At 33.3% G+C, this 16959-nt stretch overlaps 1 protein-coding gene across 1 annotated transcript; it reads left to right on the top strand.

Annotated features, from left to right (window-relative positions):
- The first annotated feature begins 402 nt into the window (after positions 1 to 402).
- On the top strand, positions 403 to 16716 carry LOC111639495. Its single transcript, XM_023385386.1, has 7 exons — positions 403 to 426; positions 505 to 573; positions 8223 to 8312; positions 14353 to 14730; positions 14796 to 14864; positions 14931 to 15020; positions 16439 to 16716. The coding sequence occupies exons 1-7, from the start codon at positions 403 to 405 to the stop codon at positions 16559 to 16561; spliced, it is 843 nt and encodes a 280-aa protein (XP_023241154.1). The 3' UTR covers positions 16562 to 16716.
- Positions 16717 to 16959: the final 243 nt, after the last annotated feature.

A 16959-nucleotide genomic window follows, 5' to 3' on the forward strand; every position in this document is an offset into this window, starting at 1 on the left:
TTCGAAGGAGAAGCTGTATTATGTAGTGTTCTGATTGGTCTGTACATGAATCTAGCCATAGGTGGAAGTGCTTACTTGTTACTGTTAGTTGCACTATTACTTTTACTTGCTAGAAAAAAATTAAATCAACTCATTTGTCAATTCTCTGTATTAAAAAGAAGCGAAAAGAATTTGACACGTGAACTCAATGAGCTGATGATGCATCAACATAAACTATGGAATTTTATTAATCAGTTCAATACCAAACTGAATTTCCCACTTGGTGTCATTTATTTCACTATTATTTGGATTGCGAGCTCCACTTATTATACCTATATATTTATAATAGTTAATAAATCTGTACGATTATTTTATTCAATGTTGGTAATATTATTCACGTCTTTTTGTTTAATAACTGCCATTATGTTATGTTCATTCGCATTCAATGTATGTAAATATATAATAAATTAATGTTAAAGCAATGCCATTGGCTGGAGAAGTAACATTTTCTAATTTATTTTTCAGTTGGTGAATGGCTTTCAAGATATCAGACAGTTTGCTATTTGCAAATTAAAACTGGAACAGAAGCTAAAGGTAAGCTTTTGCAATTTACTGTTTCAAACGGTTATTGTATTTAATAAATAATTAATTTTCATTTACGTAGATTTTGAATTTTATGAAAAGATTTGGAAGAGTTCCTTTGTGTCTTTCCATAGGAGGTATCTATATTATAAATAAAAGAATTCCTTTCAAGGTAATTATCAAAACAAATCAATTAAATGAAATCTTTTATTAGCGTATTTAGGAGTTAATCCTGTTACAAGGGGAACTCTAAATACTTTAAATTTCTGTCTGGAAAGACATTTCGCAGTTAAACTCAAGTTATATAGTGACTTTTCTGAGCACGTAGATTCCCGCAAAGAAAAATTTTCGTTGCAAAACTTACCACTAGGATATTTGTGGCGCTGTGAGCGACACAAATTTCCGAATGTGCCTTACCTCTCGAAGCCGACTTACAGCATTGGCATTATAAATCTTTGCATAAAAGGTGCATTCAGACAGTCATAATAGTTTGCAGTAATGCAATTTGTTTTTCACCAACCGTAGGCCAGTTTCATACCAAGAAATTGGCCATAGCACTGGTATATTAATTATATTCTAATCATTTTTCGCCGCTCTCAGCGCGACACATCCTTTAACTAGTTTCTGAAATTAAAATTTTTCAGGAAATCTTTTCGGCAAGTTCGTAAACGTCAGCATTTGTAAGAGTTTGAACTGCAAGTTATTCCTACATACGGTATTGAATAGGAATACTTACATTAAACGTCCGGTATATTCGTAACAATTAATTTATTATACAAAAATATTTAAGTTATTTTAACTTTTTAGATGGCGAAAACATTACATTCTGTGTTTTCTGGAATGATGAAATTACAAGCGATTTCGTTTTCGAAAAACTGTGATAATGTTGTTGCCAATTCCACTGAATTTATTTAATCGAGATGTTTAGAAATGTTTGTGTGGAAAATGGCGCTTATTTAGGTGTTTGATGCACGAGGAAAACCGAGAAAGAACCACGTGGTCAGCTCGTTTCTCAGGTGCAAATCCTCGACATTGTTCAGAGGTTTTTACCCGCATCTATTGGTAGGATGAAAACTGTTTATTTTTCGATGTACTAAATTTTATAATTCATTTCAATATTACTAAATTCAGGAACTATAAGTTATTTATCATCGGCGAATTTTATATAGATTTACGTAAAGGTTCTTCGATAGGTACTGGCCTTTTGAAATTACACAGGAGACATTTTCAAATCCCTTGGAGTAGCAAAAGCAAAAACTATATATGGTGATAACTACAGCATAGAAGACTTGTATGTCGTTCCCTTCCAAAAAATGCGATAACAAAGAACTTGTTAAACTTTTGCTATTCTGAAAATTTGTCACTTTTGACTGATCAGAGGCAACCGACCGAATTTGATAAAGATACTTACTCTTTGGTTGACTTTGGGTTAACCAATATTAGTGAGTCAGAATTTTTAATTTATCAGAACTTATTGTCCGATTATTCGCCTATAGTTTTCTTTCTCCCGTGGAAAAATACGGAAATAGGTGGTAATTCGTTAAAAACACGTGGGAAAATAAATAATACGTGAATACATTTTTTACGTAATGCACTGTCAGCTTGTTTTGCTTGGGATTGGTATTATTCTCCAAATCATTTTGTTGACCAATTTGTGGATTACTTTCAGGATATCCTGCAGATTTTTATTAATAAATATTATCCCATAATAACACTAAATAAGAAAATCTTTCGCTTTATGAAAGGCGTTTTTGGCAGAAATTATCTCAAGCAATACAACAAAGTTAATTAGCCAGAAGAGGAGGTTGTTTAAACAATTAAACAAGTGTATTTTAGAAGATCGACGTGCAAAAATATGAACGAAAGTAAGAAGACTAAGATATTAGGAATAAAATTAGGAAAGAAGAGGTAGATTACTATGAAAGACAATTCTCAAATATACGTTCCTTGATAGAGTTTTGGCAAAATATTAAGGTAAAAATACAATAATATCTAAACCTTTTCAAGTGAACATAAGTGCAACACGGGGATCCATTCTAAGCTCTTACGATTTATGTAAATATTAAACAGTAATTATTTTTAGAAATAGTTTCTCTAATATTATATTGTATGCAGATATTATTATTACTGTATAACTTATGCAGATTTGAATCTTGAATTAATTGAAAATAATCTAACCAACAAAAGAATTTTTATTAAGTAAATATATGGAAAATTATAATTTTAAAATAAATCAGNTATAATTTTTTATTGTTTTTATATTTTTCAATAAATTTATTTTATTTGTACAAAATAAAAAAATAATTTTTAACGATACAATAGTCTTCGTTAGGCTTAACATCGACGAAAATTCAATGCAAAGCGACACGCAACGGATAGAAATTTCAACATGAAATAAATTAATATTTTTTTTCATACATGATTCGTTATCCGAAAAATAAGTTATCCGAACCACCCCAGTCCGCAATTGATTCGGATAAACGACGTTCTACTGTACAGCATTTTTAAAATTTCAGAACAGGATTTACTTATTCTTTATATTTTTGAATTCCAGTTCTCAATTTCACAGGCAAATCTATGTACAGGTACAGTAATTTCCCCAAGTGTTCACGTAATTGAAAGGAAGTAGAAAAACCTTCAGAACACAAAGTCTCGCGACAGAATATAGACTTTTCCTCCACCAGGATTTGCTTATGTTTTAATCTTACATGCTTGTTAGTAAAATTTCCTTTTGAGGAGAGGTGCTTATCGCAATAACAACAAGTATTTTCTGATATATCCAACGCAATATTTTCCATAACGATTTCTTAGCAACGTAGCGGGAATACTTCAAAAACAATTATCGATGATAAAGTATGGTTTTAAAGCCAAAATATCGATAAAAAATTCCAAGCACACCATACAGTACGAGGTACACGCTACCTAAATGTCACAATACTAGCATTATCTCGTGGTAAAAACCAGAACTACGGCTACGGAATCGTTCTGTAATTATCCGCAAGTAACTTCTGGACGGCCCCTAACGGAAAGTCTCAGATATATAGACATTATCCATCTCTACGATAATTTAATTGTTAAATAAATTAATTAAAATACGTTCTAAAAATTGTATTTGTTTTGACTTGTCATAGGATAAAAGAAGCTCTCTTACGTTAAAAATAATTTAATTGATATTCTTGGATTTCGCTGTATTCTAAATGGGCAATAGCATTTTCTGGTAGAAAGTGCAGCTCAGTATTGTGAATATGTCACAACGCTGGGATGCAATTTTTAATTGTAATTTTAATCTATTTCATTTAAAATACAGTAGACCCCCTTATAACATGGCAGATACGTTCCGTGTTTTATGAAATACATATTGTACGAGTCCTTAAATACATGAGCCAATCACAGCCCGGCACGTATGCAGTTTACGGACTAAGGCTGTTTGAAATGTTTTCTTCCATAAAATTAATCGATTCTAGACTAATTTGACTCAACGTTTCCATAACACGTATAATTTTTTGGGAATAATCCGTATAAACTATGCTATAAACAAAAATTGTAAGATTACTTACCGAGTGTGCACCGTTCCACGACGCCATTGCTTAAGCTTGTTTTCGTCGCGGAACGCGCATCGAACGTCTACTGTATATGCTCTGCACCTAAAATTATTAGCAGTGTGTTGCATCTGTACGTCATACTTTTTCTCATAACATCAGACTCATGCTGATCATCTAGCTAACACCGTTGTGAAGAAAATTTTCGGTTGAAATCACATGAATTTCGGTCTAGACTGGAATTTATTATATAGTTAAGTAACTTCTGATTTGTAGAAACTTAAATTTATAATATATTAAATTTTTAAAGTCTACCCATCGTTACAGTCCATTAAAGACGTTCTTGTCATGTCTATATCAACGCAATTATATCCTTCACATTCTTGTATGGGAATGAATGTTCAACCACTTTTATCTACAGGAGAAGTCTTCGGATTGGATATCCCGTGACCATGCAAATTTCGAAAGCCGAAAGAATAACCATTCGCTAAGCTTTTCATAATTTATGTGCACTTTATCGAGTGTTTCTTGTGGTTTTCTGTCTTACTATTAATAATGAAGATAACAACTTCGAAAGCTTTTTGCTCGAAATCCTTTCATCTTTTCGGAAACGAAGCACTTTATGCCAAAATAGTCTTTTTAGGTCTTACTGTTTATGTCGATCTTCAGTTTAGTGTTTTGAAAAGAAGAAAAATATCTACCCATTATTTGAAGAGCCAATACGACGGCGAAGAAGATTTTGTCCACAGAAGTAAAAGATATATATTCATTTTCCTGGCATTCTTTCTATTTATTCTCGTATCACTTTTTACAATATTTTTATTTGTCACTTATTTTTCCATAGCCAGAGTTATAAACGATGATAAAATAATGTTAGTCTGCACAATAGTCATTCAGTGATGGTTATCTTATATGTCGTCATACGTATGCTACGTGTTGCTGTTCTTCGCATTCGGTTCGATAATAATAGCAAAACGATTTATGGAAATCTCCAAAGAATATGAAAATGTAAACCGAGCAATCACATCGTTCTTGCAAAATTTTATGGAGAAACTTTTAGAATTATGGGAATTTATTTAAGAACTAAACGATAAATAGAGTACAGTAAACCCCCTATAACACGGGTTCCTATAATTACGATTCCTATACGACGGTATCCGTACAAACCTGGTAAAAAACTCCTATAATTCGGTAAAACGTCATCAGGCAGCCGAACTACTTTCCGTCGTCCTGCGCCACGCTACGCAGAATTTAGGCGGGTAAATTGAGTTTACTATCGTCTGTACAGTATCATATATAAATTAGGTACTGTATATATAATTATATATTAACTTAATTTACTGTAACTTTATTATAATTATATATATACTTTCCGCTGTCCAGCGCCACGCTATGGAGAGTTTAGACGAGTAAGTTGTTTACTATCGTCTGTACAGTATGTAAATTAGGTACCGTAAGTCTAATAAAGTACTGTAATTTTATACATTTCTTGTGAAAGAAACATTTCTTATTCAACGGCCATAAAAATTATTTATATTAATGATGTCTCCAAAGTTCAACGAAGTTTTCGCAGAAAAATAACTTATCAGAAATCGCCTGCCGCTTGGTGCCCGCCGTTTGGTGCGCTGCTCTGCGACGAAAACAAGCTTGAGCAATGGCAACGTCGAACGGTGCACCCTCGGTAAGTAATCCTACAATTTTTTGTTTATAGCATAGTTTATACGGATTATTCCCAAACAATTATACATATTTTGGAAATGTTGAGTCGAATTAGTCTAGAATCGATTAATTTTATGGAAGAAAACCTTTCAAACAGCCGTAGTCCGTAAACTTCACACGTGTCGGGCTGTGATTGGCAAGGACTCGTACAAAATTGATTCATAAAGAACGGAACGTATCTACCGTGTTATAAGGGGGTCGATTGTATTCTTTCTTTTGTTATAGTGGGTGATCGGTTAAAGAACATAATCCGTTCCAAGACATTGTTCGCTATCCGAATTGTTCGTTAACCGATTATGAATTTACCATAGGTTTGTATGGGAATTTGATTAATTCGTTCTGGAGACATCAAGAAATAAAAAATATATATATACTTTCTTACTACGTTTGTTTATATGTAATAATAAAAATACATATATACACAGACTTGCATGTTTATTAGTTATGTGTTTTTNTTTTTGATACTAAATTAACTTCTGAAGTAAATTTTTTTGTTCATAAATTTTTTATATATTTATTTTGTTTGTACAAAATAAAAAAAATAATTTTTAACCATACAATAGTCTTCGTTAGGCTTAACATCGACGAAAATTCAAGGCAAAGCGACACGCAACGGAGAAATTTTCAACATGGGATAGGTTAATATATTTTTTTCGTACGTAATCGGTTATCCGAACAACCCCAGTCCCCAATTGATTCGAATAATCGACGTTCTACTGTATAAAGATTTGACTTATGGGCAATTTAAACAAGTTGTTAAAAATTTAAACTGTCTAGTTTTGTGTATTTTTTTTCTTTATGCCGTTTGTTTTGTTGATTGTTTACTTTTTATATTTGGTCTATTCCAAGTGTAAAAAAATACAACGGCCGTAGAGTCGTTTAGTTAAATAAATAAATAAATAAACGTTGGTGATTAAAAGGGGGTTGGATCTAGTAGGGTCGGACTTTAATGAAGATTTTACCTGTTATTAGCATTTACATTGTTATATAAAACCTACCCTTATCCTGGAAAGCATTTTGCCATTAGTGAAGTTTAATAATGTTCGTATTTCACAATTGGCGACCAAGTCGGTGCGCCAATAACATTAGTTCAATATGCTGATCTGGTCCGTGGAGAAGACACCTTACGACGAATCGACGAGTTGTTGGCTAGAAGTAACCTTCCGGCGGTTGAAGAACAAACAGCGAGACGAATCCAGACCGAGTCGAACTTTGATGCACACTTGAAGATCTACAACGTGCTTGTCGTCACTTCGAAGCTCTGCAGTGAACTTCCCGAAGTTTCCCTGTTCGACATTAACCTTTTTATAGCCGTCGACAGCGGGTTGGACGACCAATCAGCGATTACTTGGCTGTAGCTTTATGCAAATATGCAGTGTGGTGGGATTCTCGACCAATCAGCAATTAGCTGCTCTGTAAAAGTTCCGCTGGTAGTGCGATGATATTCCGACCAATCAGCAGCTACGCATTCAAAATCCAACGGTCGCTTCCTCAACCGTTACCAGTTCAAAAAAGGCGGGAATCGTTTTATACCATTTTATAATAGTAAAAATCGAAAATTTTTTAAAATAAAATATGACAACACAAGGCGCCACCAAAAATTTAAATGCGGCCGGGAAACTTAAGCAACTCGTTGCTAAATTTTATATATTTATTTATTTTATTGCAGAAAGAAATATCACAAGAGAATTGATATCTTTCCCGTTAATAACGCCGTAACAGAAGGTTAAAGTACAAATAACAAAGAATAAAAATCAACATACAAGATTAAAAAAATATACATAAATTAAAACAAAAGATTATGTATTATAATGCAACTGTTTACGAATTGTTTAAAATGTAGAAAATTTTCATGTAGAGATTGTTTCACCAGTAGCGTAGTGTGGGTGTCAGCAGCCCGGGGCAAAAGAAAATTTCGTTGTCCCCTTATTTAGGTATCTCAATTTAAAAGACTACATTTCAGTTTTGTCACAGAATAAGTAATGAAAAATTCCGTGCTAGTGTTGCCACCTTTTTAAAATCGCTGACCCGGACGGCAGGTGAGGTTTGTTCGAACAGAAGTTCCTGACGCCTGCGTATGCCATTTTGCAATGCGAAGAATAATGTGATGCCGGTTCTAAATCATTTACAGTTAGCGACTAGGGAGACTCGGGTAGGAGTAACGTAAGTAACCTAGATGCAGGGCCGGATCATCGCATAGACAAATGATACAAATGTCTAGGGCCCGGTTTTTAGAAGGGCCCGGTCAAACTGTCTATTTTGAAAAGATTTGTAAACAAGATAGATTACTCTTCTGTTGGACAACTGTATAATACTGGTAAAACTGGTAAAATATTATATTATTTAAATATTAACATTAACTCTCGTGATTAATTATTATTTGATACAAATAATTTATTTCAGGTGATTGGATTCATGAAGAAATTTGGAGGAAGACCTTTTGGTATATCCGTTGGCGGATTCTTTTACGTGAAGAAAAACTTTTTAATTCGGGTGAGTAGAAAGTATTTTTAAAATATTTGTAGATATATTAATACTACGTTTACAAGTATTTATACATATAATACTTATAAAGTAACCTGTCGAATTTTAATTGCTACGTCTTTAATAACGTTAATAATTTTGTAAATTTAACCAATTAATGATACTAACCAATTATTATTAATTGGGCTGCAATTTGAAAGACTTGTGGATCTATAAATTCTCACTGTCGTTCCTCTGACTCTTTCCGTAATTTTGATAATGAGTTAGATAGATGAAGACCAGAAGTGAAAACCTTAGGATTCATTCAGAAGGCTCCGATTAACTACATGAAAACTTTTAATGAAAACCGAAAGTCACGTTACTGTATTTCATTTCAAATCCTGTCCTCTGAAAGCAGTTAATGGATGACCAGCGCGACTGCATTGTTAAAGAAAAAGTGTGATGTACAGGGAGAAGCCACTACTAATTTGAGGTAGAAATCATATATTTTAAATTAAATAAATAAAATACTGTTTATGATTAAAAATTGAAACTCGACATTGTGATGATGTGACAATAAATAATTGCTCGTTAATAATGGTATTAGTACACGTATTATAATCAGATGTAAAACCATACACATTATATTTTTACACATTATTCGTATTGTTAATATTAATAATGAGGTGGCCGAGGTGGTGATAGCATTGGAGATGGAATCGGATTCGAATTTGGTCAGAAGGCTCCAGAAACAGATTCTCCTGAACATTGGGGCAGTTGGTGCACGAGCTTACCGTTTTATTTGTGTTGTCATTTCCCTACTCCCGAAGTGGGCCTGAACTTCCATTATCAACAAATATCAGAAAATTCATGACTGTTCATTTATTTTGGAAATACAGTATAAAAGACAATAATGAATGATTTTTTTAATTTTTACATTCAATTTCTTCCATTCTTCCATGCGTCGTATTTTGACCAAAACTTTGCCTTGAAAACGAAGAATGTTTCATGGTTTCAAGGCCAAGCTAACCCTGATTGCAACTAATGCAGCTTTGTGGCAGTGATGATCTGACTTTAAATCATAGTTTGAAGCTTCTTGCATGATTTATGATAACATTTTTTATTGTTTCTTTCTCTCTCTTTCTCTCTCTCTCTCTCTCTTATAGTCTACTTGAGCGGATGTTCAAAAATATCTGAATGGCGAACGGCCTGGTAAATATCGGGCTTTCTCCCATACCGTTTGACCGATCCTCTCGTGATCTTGGATTAGAATGGACAAAGGCTCAATAACTTCCGACAGAACATGAATAGAAAAACAATATTTCTAAAGAGTTTTTACTTGTAATCAATTATTAATAATTTCTTTCTACTGTATAATTCAACATTTTTATATCGTTATAGGTAATGAGTGGATTTTATTCAGTTTTCTCAACTCTAATTCAACTCACTGGAGTACTCGGACAAAAGAGTTGCACGTCAAGAATGAATGAAAACATCGTAATTACTAATACAACTGTTCATTAATTACCATTTGTTACTACACAAAAACAAATTTGAGACTGGTTTTGTGGCAAAAATTTGACAATTTCACTGATTAATTAGATATTGAATTACATTTGTTGCAAATGCACGAACAAAATTGTAATGTGTGGCCAGAAAGTTCTACTGATATTAAATATCGAAGACATTTAAACATACGCATTCATGTGTATAAAAGAGAAACAGATTAAAANAAAAAAAAACAGAAAGGTCGACAGGTTTATTTTACTTTATCTAATTCTTTTAATATGTTTTATAAATGAGAGGAGACAGCCATATTACATATTGACAGACAATAATCGTGTAGAGAATGAATATTGGCAAAATAAATGGATTATAAGACTGTTTCTCAGGAAATAGTTTTTCAAAACGCAAAAGAATTCCACGACTAATAGTTAGAGATTTAATAATCTTATCCACATGTCCTTTTTTTTTTTAACTCTTTCCGACCTGTGGGCACTAAGAGGGCCTGTTTTTGCAAGTCCATTATTGCTTCGGCCAGGCCCACAATGAGACTGCCAGGTGGTGAGGGACAGGGCCCGACATAACCGAACGGACTACCCTACGAAAAATTCCTGGCTATTCCTGGCTGCCACCTTAACCGCTCGGCCATCCGGCCGCTGTCCACATGTCCTTTAAAGGTAAGTTTAGGATACAAAATGACCCGATGCTATTACAAGAATTAACATATCTTATACGATTATTGCAAACTAGCAGGGGGCCCGGCGTTGCTCGGACAAAACTAACGATAGGGAAGATTAACATTATTACGTTATAGTCAACCTTACCCGTTTTCACGAAATGCAAGAATTGGGTCCCCCTGTTTCCGGACTGATTAGAGAATTTTTAGATGGGTCTAAAAATATGTTCGATTTCCCGCAAAAACAAAAAAACTGCATCTGCATCTTGCACGTCGCTTTCTCTTCACAATTCCATTGTTACGTAACACTTCCATTGTTGACACTTCCATTGTTACTTAACACTTCCATTATTGACGGAAGCGTTAAGACTTAATCCTGTTTCTCTCCCTCGTGGAGAGGAATTTCGAAAAATCCCTTCCTCTCATGGGGAGGAATTTCGAAAAAAAGGGATTTTTCGAAATTCCTCCCCACGAGTTGTGTGTTCTCGTAACGTACCCTAACTGTGTACGAAATTTCAACTTTCAACTCCTAATCGTTTGGGCTCTGCACTTATTATTATTATCATCATCATTATTATCATTATCAACTCGTCTCGATTATACAGTATATATAGATATAGAATGTGGGCAATTCATAATGATTACGGGTTTTTCTATATTAATTTTTAGATTAGCTAATATTTTTCTTTATTTGATCGAGTCTCTGTCAAACGGAAAAGACACCGTTAGGGAAGAAAAATGTATTTGATAAAACATCGTAACGATAATACAGTACGAAAGGAAAGAAATGACTGCTGATAATCTGTATACCCACCTACCGATATCCGAGTTAGGTAATTTATGGACAGTTTCTGCGCAATTTATATAAGGTTCTGATTTTATTGAGTCAGAACGTGATTTATTCGTGATCAGAGTTTAAAGCAACTACCAGTCCATACAAGACGATGTTTTAAAAACATGTATTACTTGGCAAAGCAAATAACCTGACGAAGCCACAATTTTGAAATTCGATCTATGAGCTGAAATATTCGAGGCCAACATTTGTCATGTAAAATCTATGAGCCGATTGTCGGTTGTTAGTTTAAAGTGATTACACGCACACTAAACGTGAGTGTTTGTGAACACAATCCGTTCCTAAATGTAAAGCCACTGTGAAATAATGGCTAAATAAAAAACACATTGATAACCGATTCCTATGCAGACACAAAGTGTTTTAGTGTTTCTACTAGATAAATATGTTTTCGTAATTAACGCGTAATCGCTCAGCCCTTGGTCCAATTCTTCACCCTATTTCCTGTAATTTGCCACATGAACTTGTTACCGTAGGGTCGGTGTCTCTTTGACACCACGTCAGGATGTGACACCACCAAGTCTCTCAGGACTCGGAAATCGCGACTTTACGTCACCCGAGCGGTAGCGTGTGAGCGGTTGGATTCGGAGTAGAAATGAGGAGAGAAACGAGGAAGTGACTCACTCGGATTCCATATTTTCTAACAAATAACAATTTTAATAAGAACCAAAGACAATACAGAGATATCGGGCATATTATCGGGCTTAATTATACTAAGCCGTTGAGAAAGAAAGTTTACAACCGAATCGCGGGTTGATAAATACCTTTCTTCTAGGTCGCTGATCTGTAGTACGATGACATTGTTGACGCCGAAGAAATGTTCGATAGAATGATTCCGGGTCTTGTCCGTTAATAGGAGCACTACGGTGTGACGACACTGAAATGGGGATGATATCTTTAAAAGGGCACGATCTTTGTCACGGATTCAATTCTGAATTCCTGGTCATGGTGTTAATCCTTGAGGACGACTTTTGTGGACGGACGTTGGAAGACGACTGACCTCGGGTGTTTTTTTTTGTTTTCTCTTGTTATTCCTCTTGGGTTTTTTTCATGAGGTCAGGTGGTTGTTGTTAATGGTCTGGCGTCCAATATGGGCACTCTATCGAAAGTTCCTGGTGACACATCGCTGACTAGCTGGATCCTCCTCAACAAGGAACCAACTCCGTAGGAAATTTTTATGGCTTTTAGCCTAACGCTCGAATTTAGATGATGGAATGCATCAATAATTAAAATTTAAAATAACACTTTATTGTGGGTCTGTTTGTCACTCACAAACTGTTATTTGTTTTCTTTCGTATTTGTTTGCAAAGAACATCACAAAACAACAGAAGTGACTTGATTATTGGTTCATTATGATAACGTGTAATAATAATTTTATCAAAAACAGTAATAAAATTAATTAATCAACTTTGAACAACGCTGTAAAAGATATAGGGTACTTGTCTCAAAATCAGAAAAGCATCTTTGCTTTAGCAATTAATATGTAAATAACACACAGGATAGTATATAATAAAGGATAATAGTAGCTTAGGAGTAAATTCTACAAAAAGCAATTCGGGAATACATCATAAAGATATAACCTTGGAAAGATTTCACTTTGAACAAGATCAAATAACTAAACTGTGCAAATTAACACTTTCAATTAGAGACATTTCTAGAAGACTGAAACTTGCTAGTCATGTTGTGGCAAATTACACCAATTCTAGTGGAAAATAAAAAACAAAATAGTCATGTAGAAGATCCATGCACTAAATTTTGGTCAAAAATCATAATTTTTAAGAAATTTAGCAATTCTATAATAAGTCTGAGGTTAAATTACATCTCATCTAGCCATAAAACAGTAAATTTCGTTAAATGGAAGTTATTTTTAATTTTCGAAATATGACATTTCCTGTTCTACCATCGAGTAAATAAAATGTATAAATCATTTAAGAAAGTATGCAATATGAAAACGGTAGCAATTAAGAATCGATAGAAACTTCACTTATTTTATCGCAATTTCTTGAGTGACATTATTAGATTGAATAATTCTATAAATTCAATATCATTTACGAAAACGAAATAAAAGATAATTTGTCGAACTTCAATTGCTACGACTTTAATAACGTTAATAATTCCACAAATATAACGTTCTGTTTCCAATATTTAAGAAATGAAAATTCCAAATGTCAAAATTCCAAACATATCTTCCATTTATATAATTTAACTACCGAAGTTATTATCAAAATTACAAACGTCTTTCATTTTATAAATTGAACAAATGAATTGGAGGAACAGTTTAGTCATAGTAAAGTAATCTTCTCTCGCTTTCTGATTGCCAGTTCTCTCTGCTAAGAAGTAGTTGCAAATCTTGAAAATTGCTGATGTAATTTGTTTTCTCGAATTACGTTTTCGATCAAGTCGAAATTTCTGTACTCCTTAACATACAAGAAATTATATCCGTAAAAACTAATAATCGTTACATACCATCAAAATACAATACTTTTGGGAAAATGTCTACAACAACGCAATCTCATTCTTATGATTTCTGTATTGCAGTAAAGGTTCGACCGGTATTATCTACAGGAGAAGTTTTTGGATTAGATTTGTTAAAACCGTGCAAATGTCAAAAGTTAAAAGAGACTAAAATTGCTGCATTTTTCAAAATTTACGAGCTCATAATAGAGTTCATCTTGTGGCATGTAGTATTATTGTTTATAATGATGATAACAACTTCAAACTTTCTTTGCTCGGAAGTATTTCTCGTTTTTGAAAACGAAGCATTTTATGCCAAAATTGTTTTTCTGGGCCTTGCAGTTTATGTCGCTCTTCAGTTCAGTATTTTGAAAAGAAGAAAAATATCTATCCATTATTTAAAGAGCCAATACGACGGCGAAGAAGATTTTGTCGACAGAAGCGAAAGATATATGTTCATTTTCTTTGCATTCTTTTCGTTTATTCTCATATGTATTTTTGCGATGTTTTCCTTTGTCAGTTATTTTTCCGTAGCCAGAGTTATAAACGATAATAAAGTAATATTATATTGCACGTTTATTATTCAGCTATGGTTAACTTATACTTCGTCACAGATATGCTTTGTATTACTATCATTCGCATTTGGTTCTATACTATTAGGAAAACGATTTGTGGAAGTCTCCAAAGAATTAGAAAATACAAACCGAGCAACTAAAGCGTTTTTACAAAATCTTATGGAGAAAATTTTGAAATTATGGGAATTTTTTCAAGAAGTAAACGAAAATTGGAGTATTCTTTTTCCTGTTATGTACATACATTTTGTTTACGAATCCTGCTTTTTCCTTTTTGGAAGTCTTTTCGCCAAAATAAATGTCATCTTACGTATTTCTGTATTTGTTACTGCATTGATATTATTAATTGGATCATTGTTAGTTTCTTGGGCACTGTCGAAATTTACATCGATTGTAAGTATTAATAACACCAATTTAATTCCACTTAAAATAGTGTTAAAATATAAATGTCATTTCAGGTATACGACAATTTCATTTCAATTGGGAAATTCTATTCAGAACCTCTTTCCTTGGAGTATAAATTCAAAGTATCGTATTATTTTTAATTTAACTCTCGTGATTAATTATTATTTGATACAAATAATTTATTTCAGGTGATTGGATTCATGAAGAAATTTGGAGGAAGACCTTTTGGTATATCCGTTGGCGGATTTTTTTACGTGAAGAAGAACTTTCCAATTCGGGTGAGTACAAACTATTATAAAAATATTTGTAGATGTATTATTACTACGTATATATTATACGTATATAAAATAATATATGTATTAATTATACATATATTATTTTATAAGTATTATACGTAAATATTTATACGTATAATACTTATAAAGTAACCTGCCGAATTTCAATTGCTACATCTTCAATAACGTTAATAATTTCATAAATAACCAATTAATAATAGTATATATTAATTGGTTATTTATGAAATTAGTACCGTATATACGTATTATTAATTTGAAATCTCTCCGTTTGTCCGTCCGGCTGTCTGTCTTTCCTTAAACTTGATAACGGTCTTAGATAAATGGAGATCAGATGTGGAGACCTTAGGATTTAGAAGGCTCCGATTAACCATATAAAAACTTTTAATGAAAGCCGGAAGTCACGTTATTTCAATTTAAATCTTTTCTTCTAAAAGCAGTTAATAGATGACCGGCGCGACTGTATTGTTAAAAGAAAAGTATGATGTACAGGGACAAGACTTTACTAATTTGAGGTGGAAAGCATATATTTTAAATTAAATAAATAAAAAATATAATAAAAAATTGCCGCCTGGCAATTTTGCTCGTTAATTGCTCGTTACTAATCGCATTAGTATACTTATTATAATTAAATATAAAAACATGAATTTCATGTTTTTATATTTAATTATACTGTTAATATTAATAATGAAGAGTGCCAAGACTGTTACGACATTTCAGTATATCTTTAGTAAACCTGGATTCGAATCCGGGCAGAAGACTCCAGAAACAGGTTTACTCGTACAGTACATTGAAGCACTTGCAGCGAGTGCATACCGTTTCATCTGTGTTGTCCTTTTTCTACTCCCGAAGTAGACGTCAACTTCCATTATCAATAAACATCAGAAAATTCTTGACTTTCCATATATTCCGGTATTATAAAAGAAAGTAATGAATGACATTTTTTAATTTTTCCATTCAACTTTGTCGTATTTTGACCAAAAGTTGGTCTTAAAAACGAAGAATGTTTTCTGATTTTAAGGCCATGTTATCCCCGATTTCAATCAATGAGCCTTTCTCACAGTGCCGATCCAACATCAAATCGTACCTTGTAGTTTTAAGCTTCTTGCATAATGTATGATGTCATTTTTTATTGTCTCTTTCTCTCGTATAGTCTACTTGTGCCGCTGTTCAAAAATATCTCATTGGCGGACTGCCTGAAAAATATCGGGCCTCCTCCCTTATCGTTTGGCCTCACCCCTCGGTGTTGATTCCATCGTGCGCTCGGATTGGAATAGATAAATGCCCAATAATTTCCCACTAGGCATGAAGAGAAAAACAATATTTCTAAAAAGTTTTTACTTACAATCAATTATTAATACTTTATTTCTCCTGTATAATTCAACATTTTTATTCCGTTCTAGGTAATGAGTGGATTGTATTCAGTTTTCTCAACTCTAATTCAGCTCACTGGAGTACTCCGACGAAAAAGTTGCACGTCAAGAATAAATGAAAACGTCGTAATTACTAATACAACTGTTCATTAATTACCATTTGTTACTACACAAAAACAAATTTGAGACTGGTTTTGTGGCAAAAATTTGACAATTTCACTGATTAATTAGATATTGAATTACATTTGTTGCAAATGCACGAACAAAATTGTAATGTGTGGCCAGAAAGTTCTACTGATATTAAATATCGAAGACATTTAAACATACGCATTCATGTGTATAAAAGAGAAACAGATTAAAAAAGTACATTATTTACTATTGAAAAATGGGCCCACCAGTGGCCAAGCGGTCTTCGTACCCCGAACACTGGGAGTTCGATCGTGGTCTCGGCCTCGCTCGGACGGGCTGGTCACGTGGAGTTTTCCGGGTTTTCTTCACGTCTGTAACGTCTAAATAGGGGCCAGTTTTCCTTAAAAAGACCTCCCGGAAGG

The sequence above is a fragment of the Centruroides sculpturatus genome, unplaced genomic scaffold (assembly GCF_000671375.1).
Source record: "Centruroides sculpturatus isolate CEXI.00-Female unplaced genomic scaffold, Cexi_2.0 scaffold1323, whole genome shotgun sequence".
Taxonomy (NCBI): domain Eukaryota; kingdom Metazoa; phylum Arthropoda; class Arachnida; order Scorpiones; family Buthidae; genus Centruroides; species Centruroides sculpturatus.

What these genes read in the sequence shown, in the direction of transcription:
- LOC111639495 (XM_023385386.1), top strand. Translation starts at nt 403, where the DNA reads ATGTTATGTTCATTCGCATTCAAT. An exon ending in AACTGGAACAGAAGCTAAAG is followed by an intron (nt 574 to 8,222) that starts GTAAGCTTTTGC and finishes AATTTATTTCAG; the next exon opens with GTGATTGGATTCATGAAGAA. An exon ending in AGAAGAACTTTCCAATTCGG is followed by an intron (nt 15,021 to 16,438) that starts GTGAGTACAAAC and finishes ATTCCGTTCTAG; the next exon opens with GTAATGAGTGGATTGTATTC.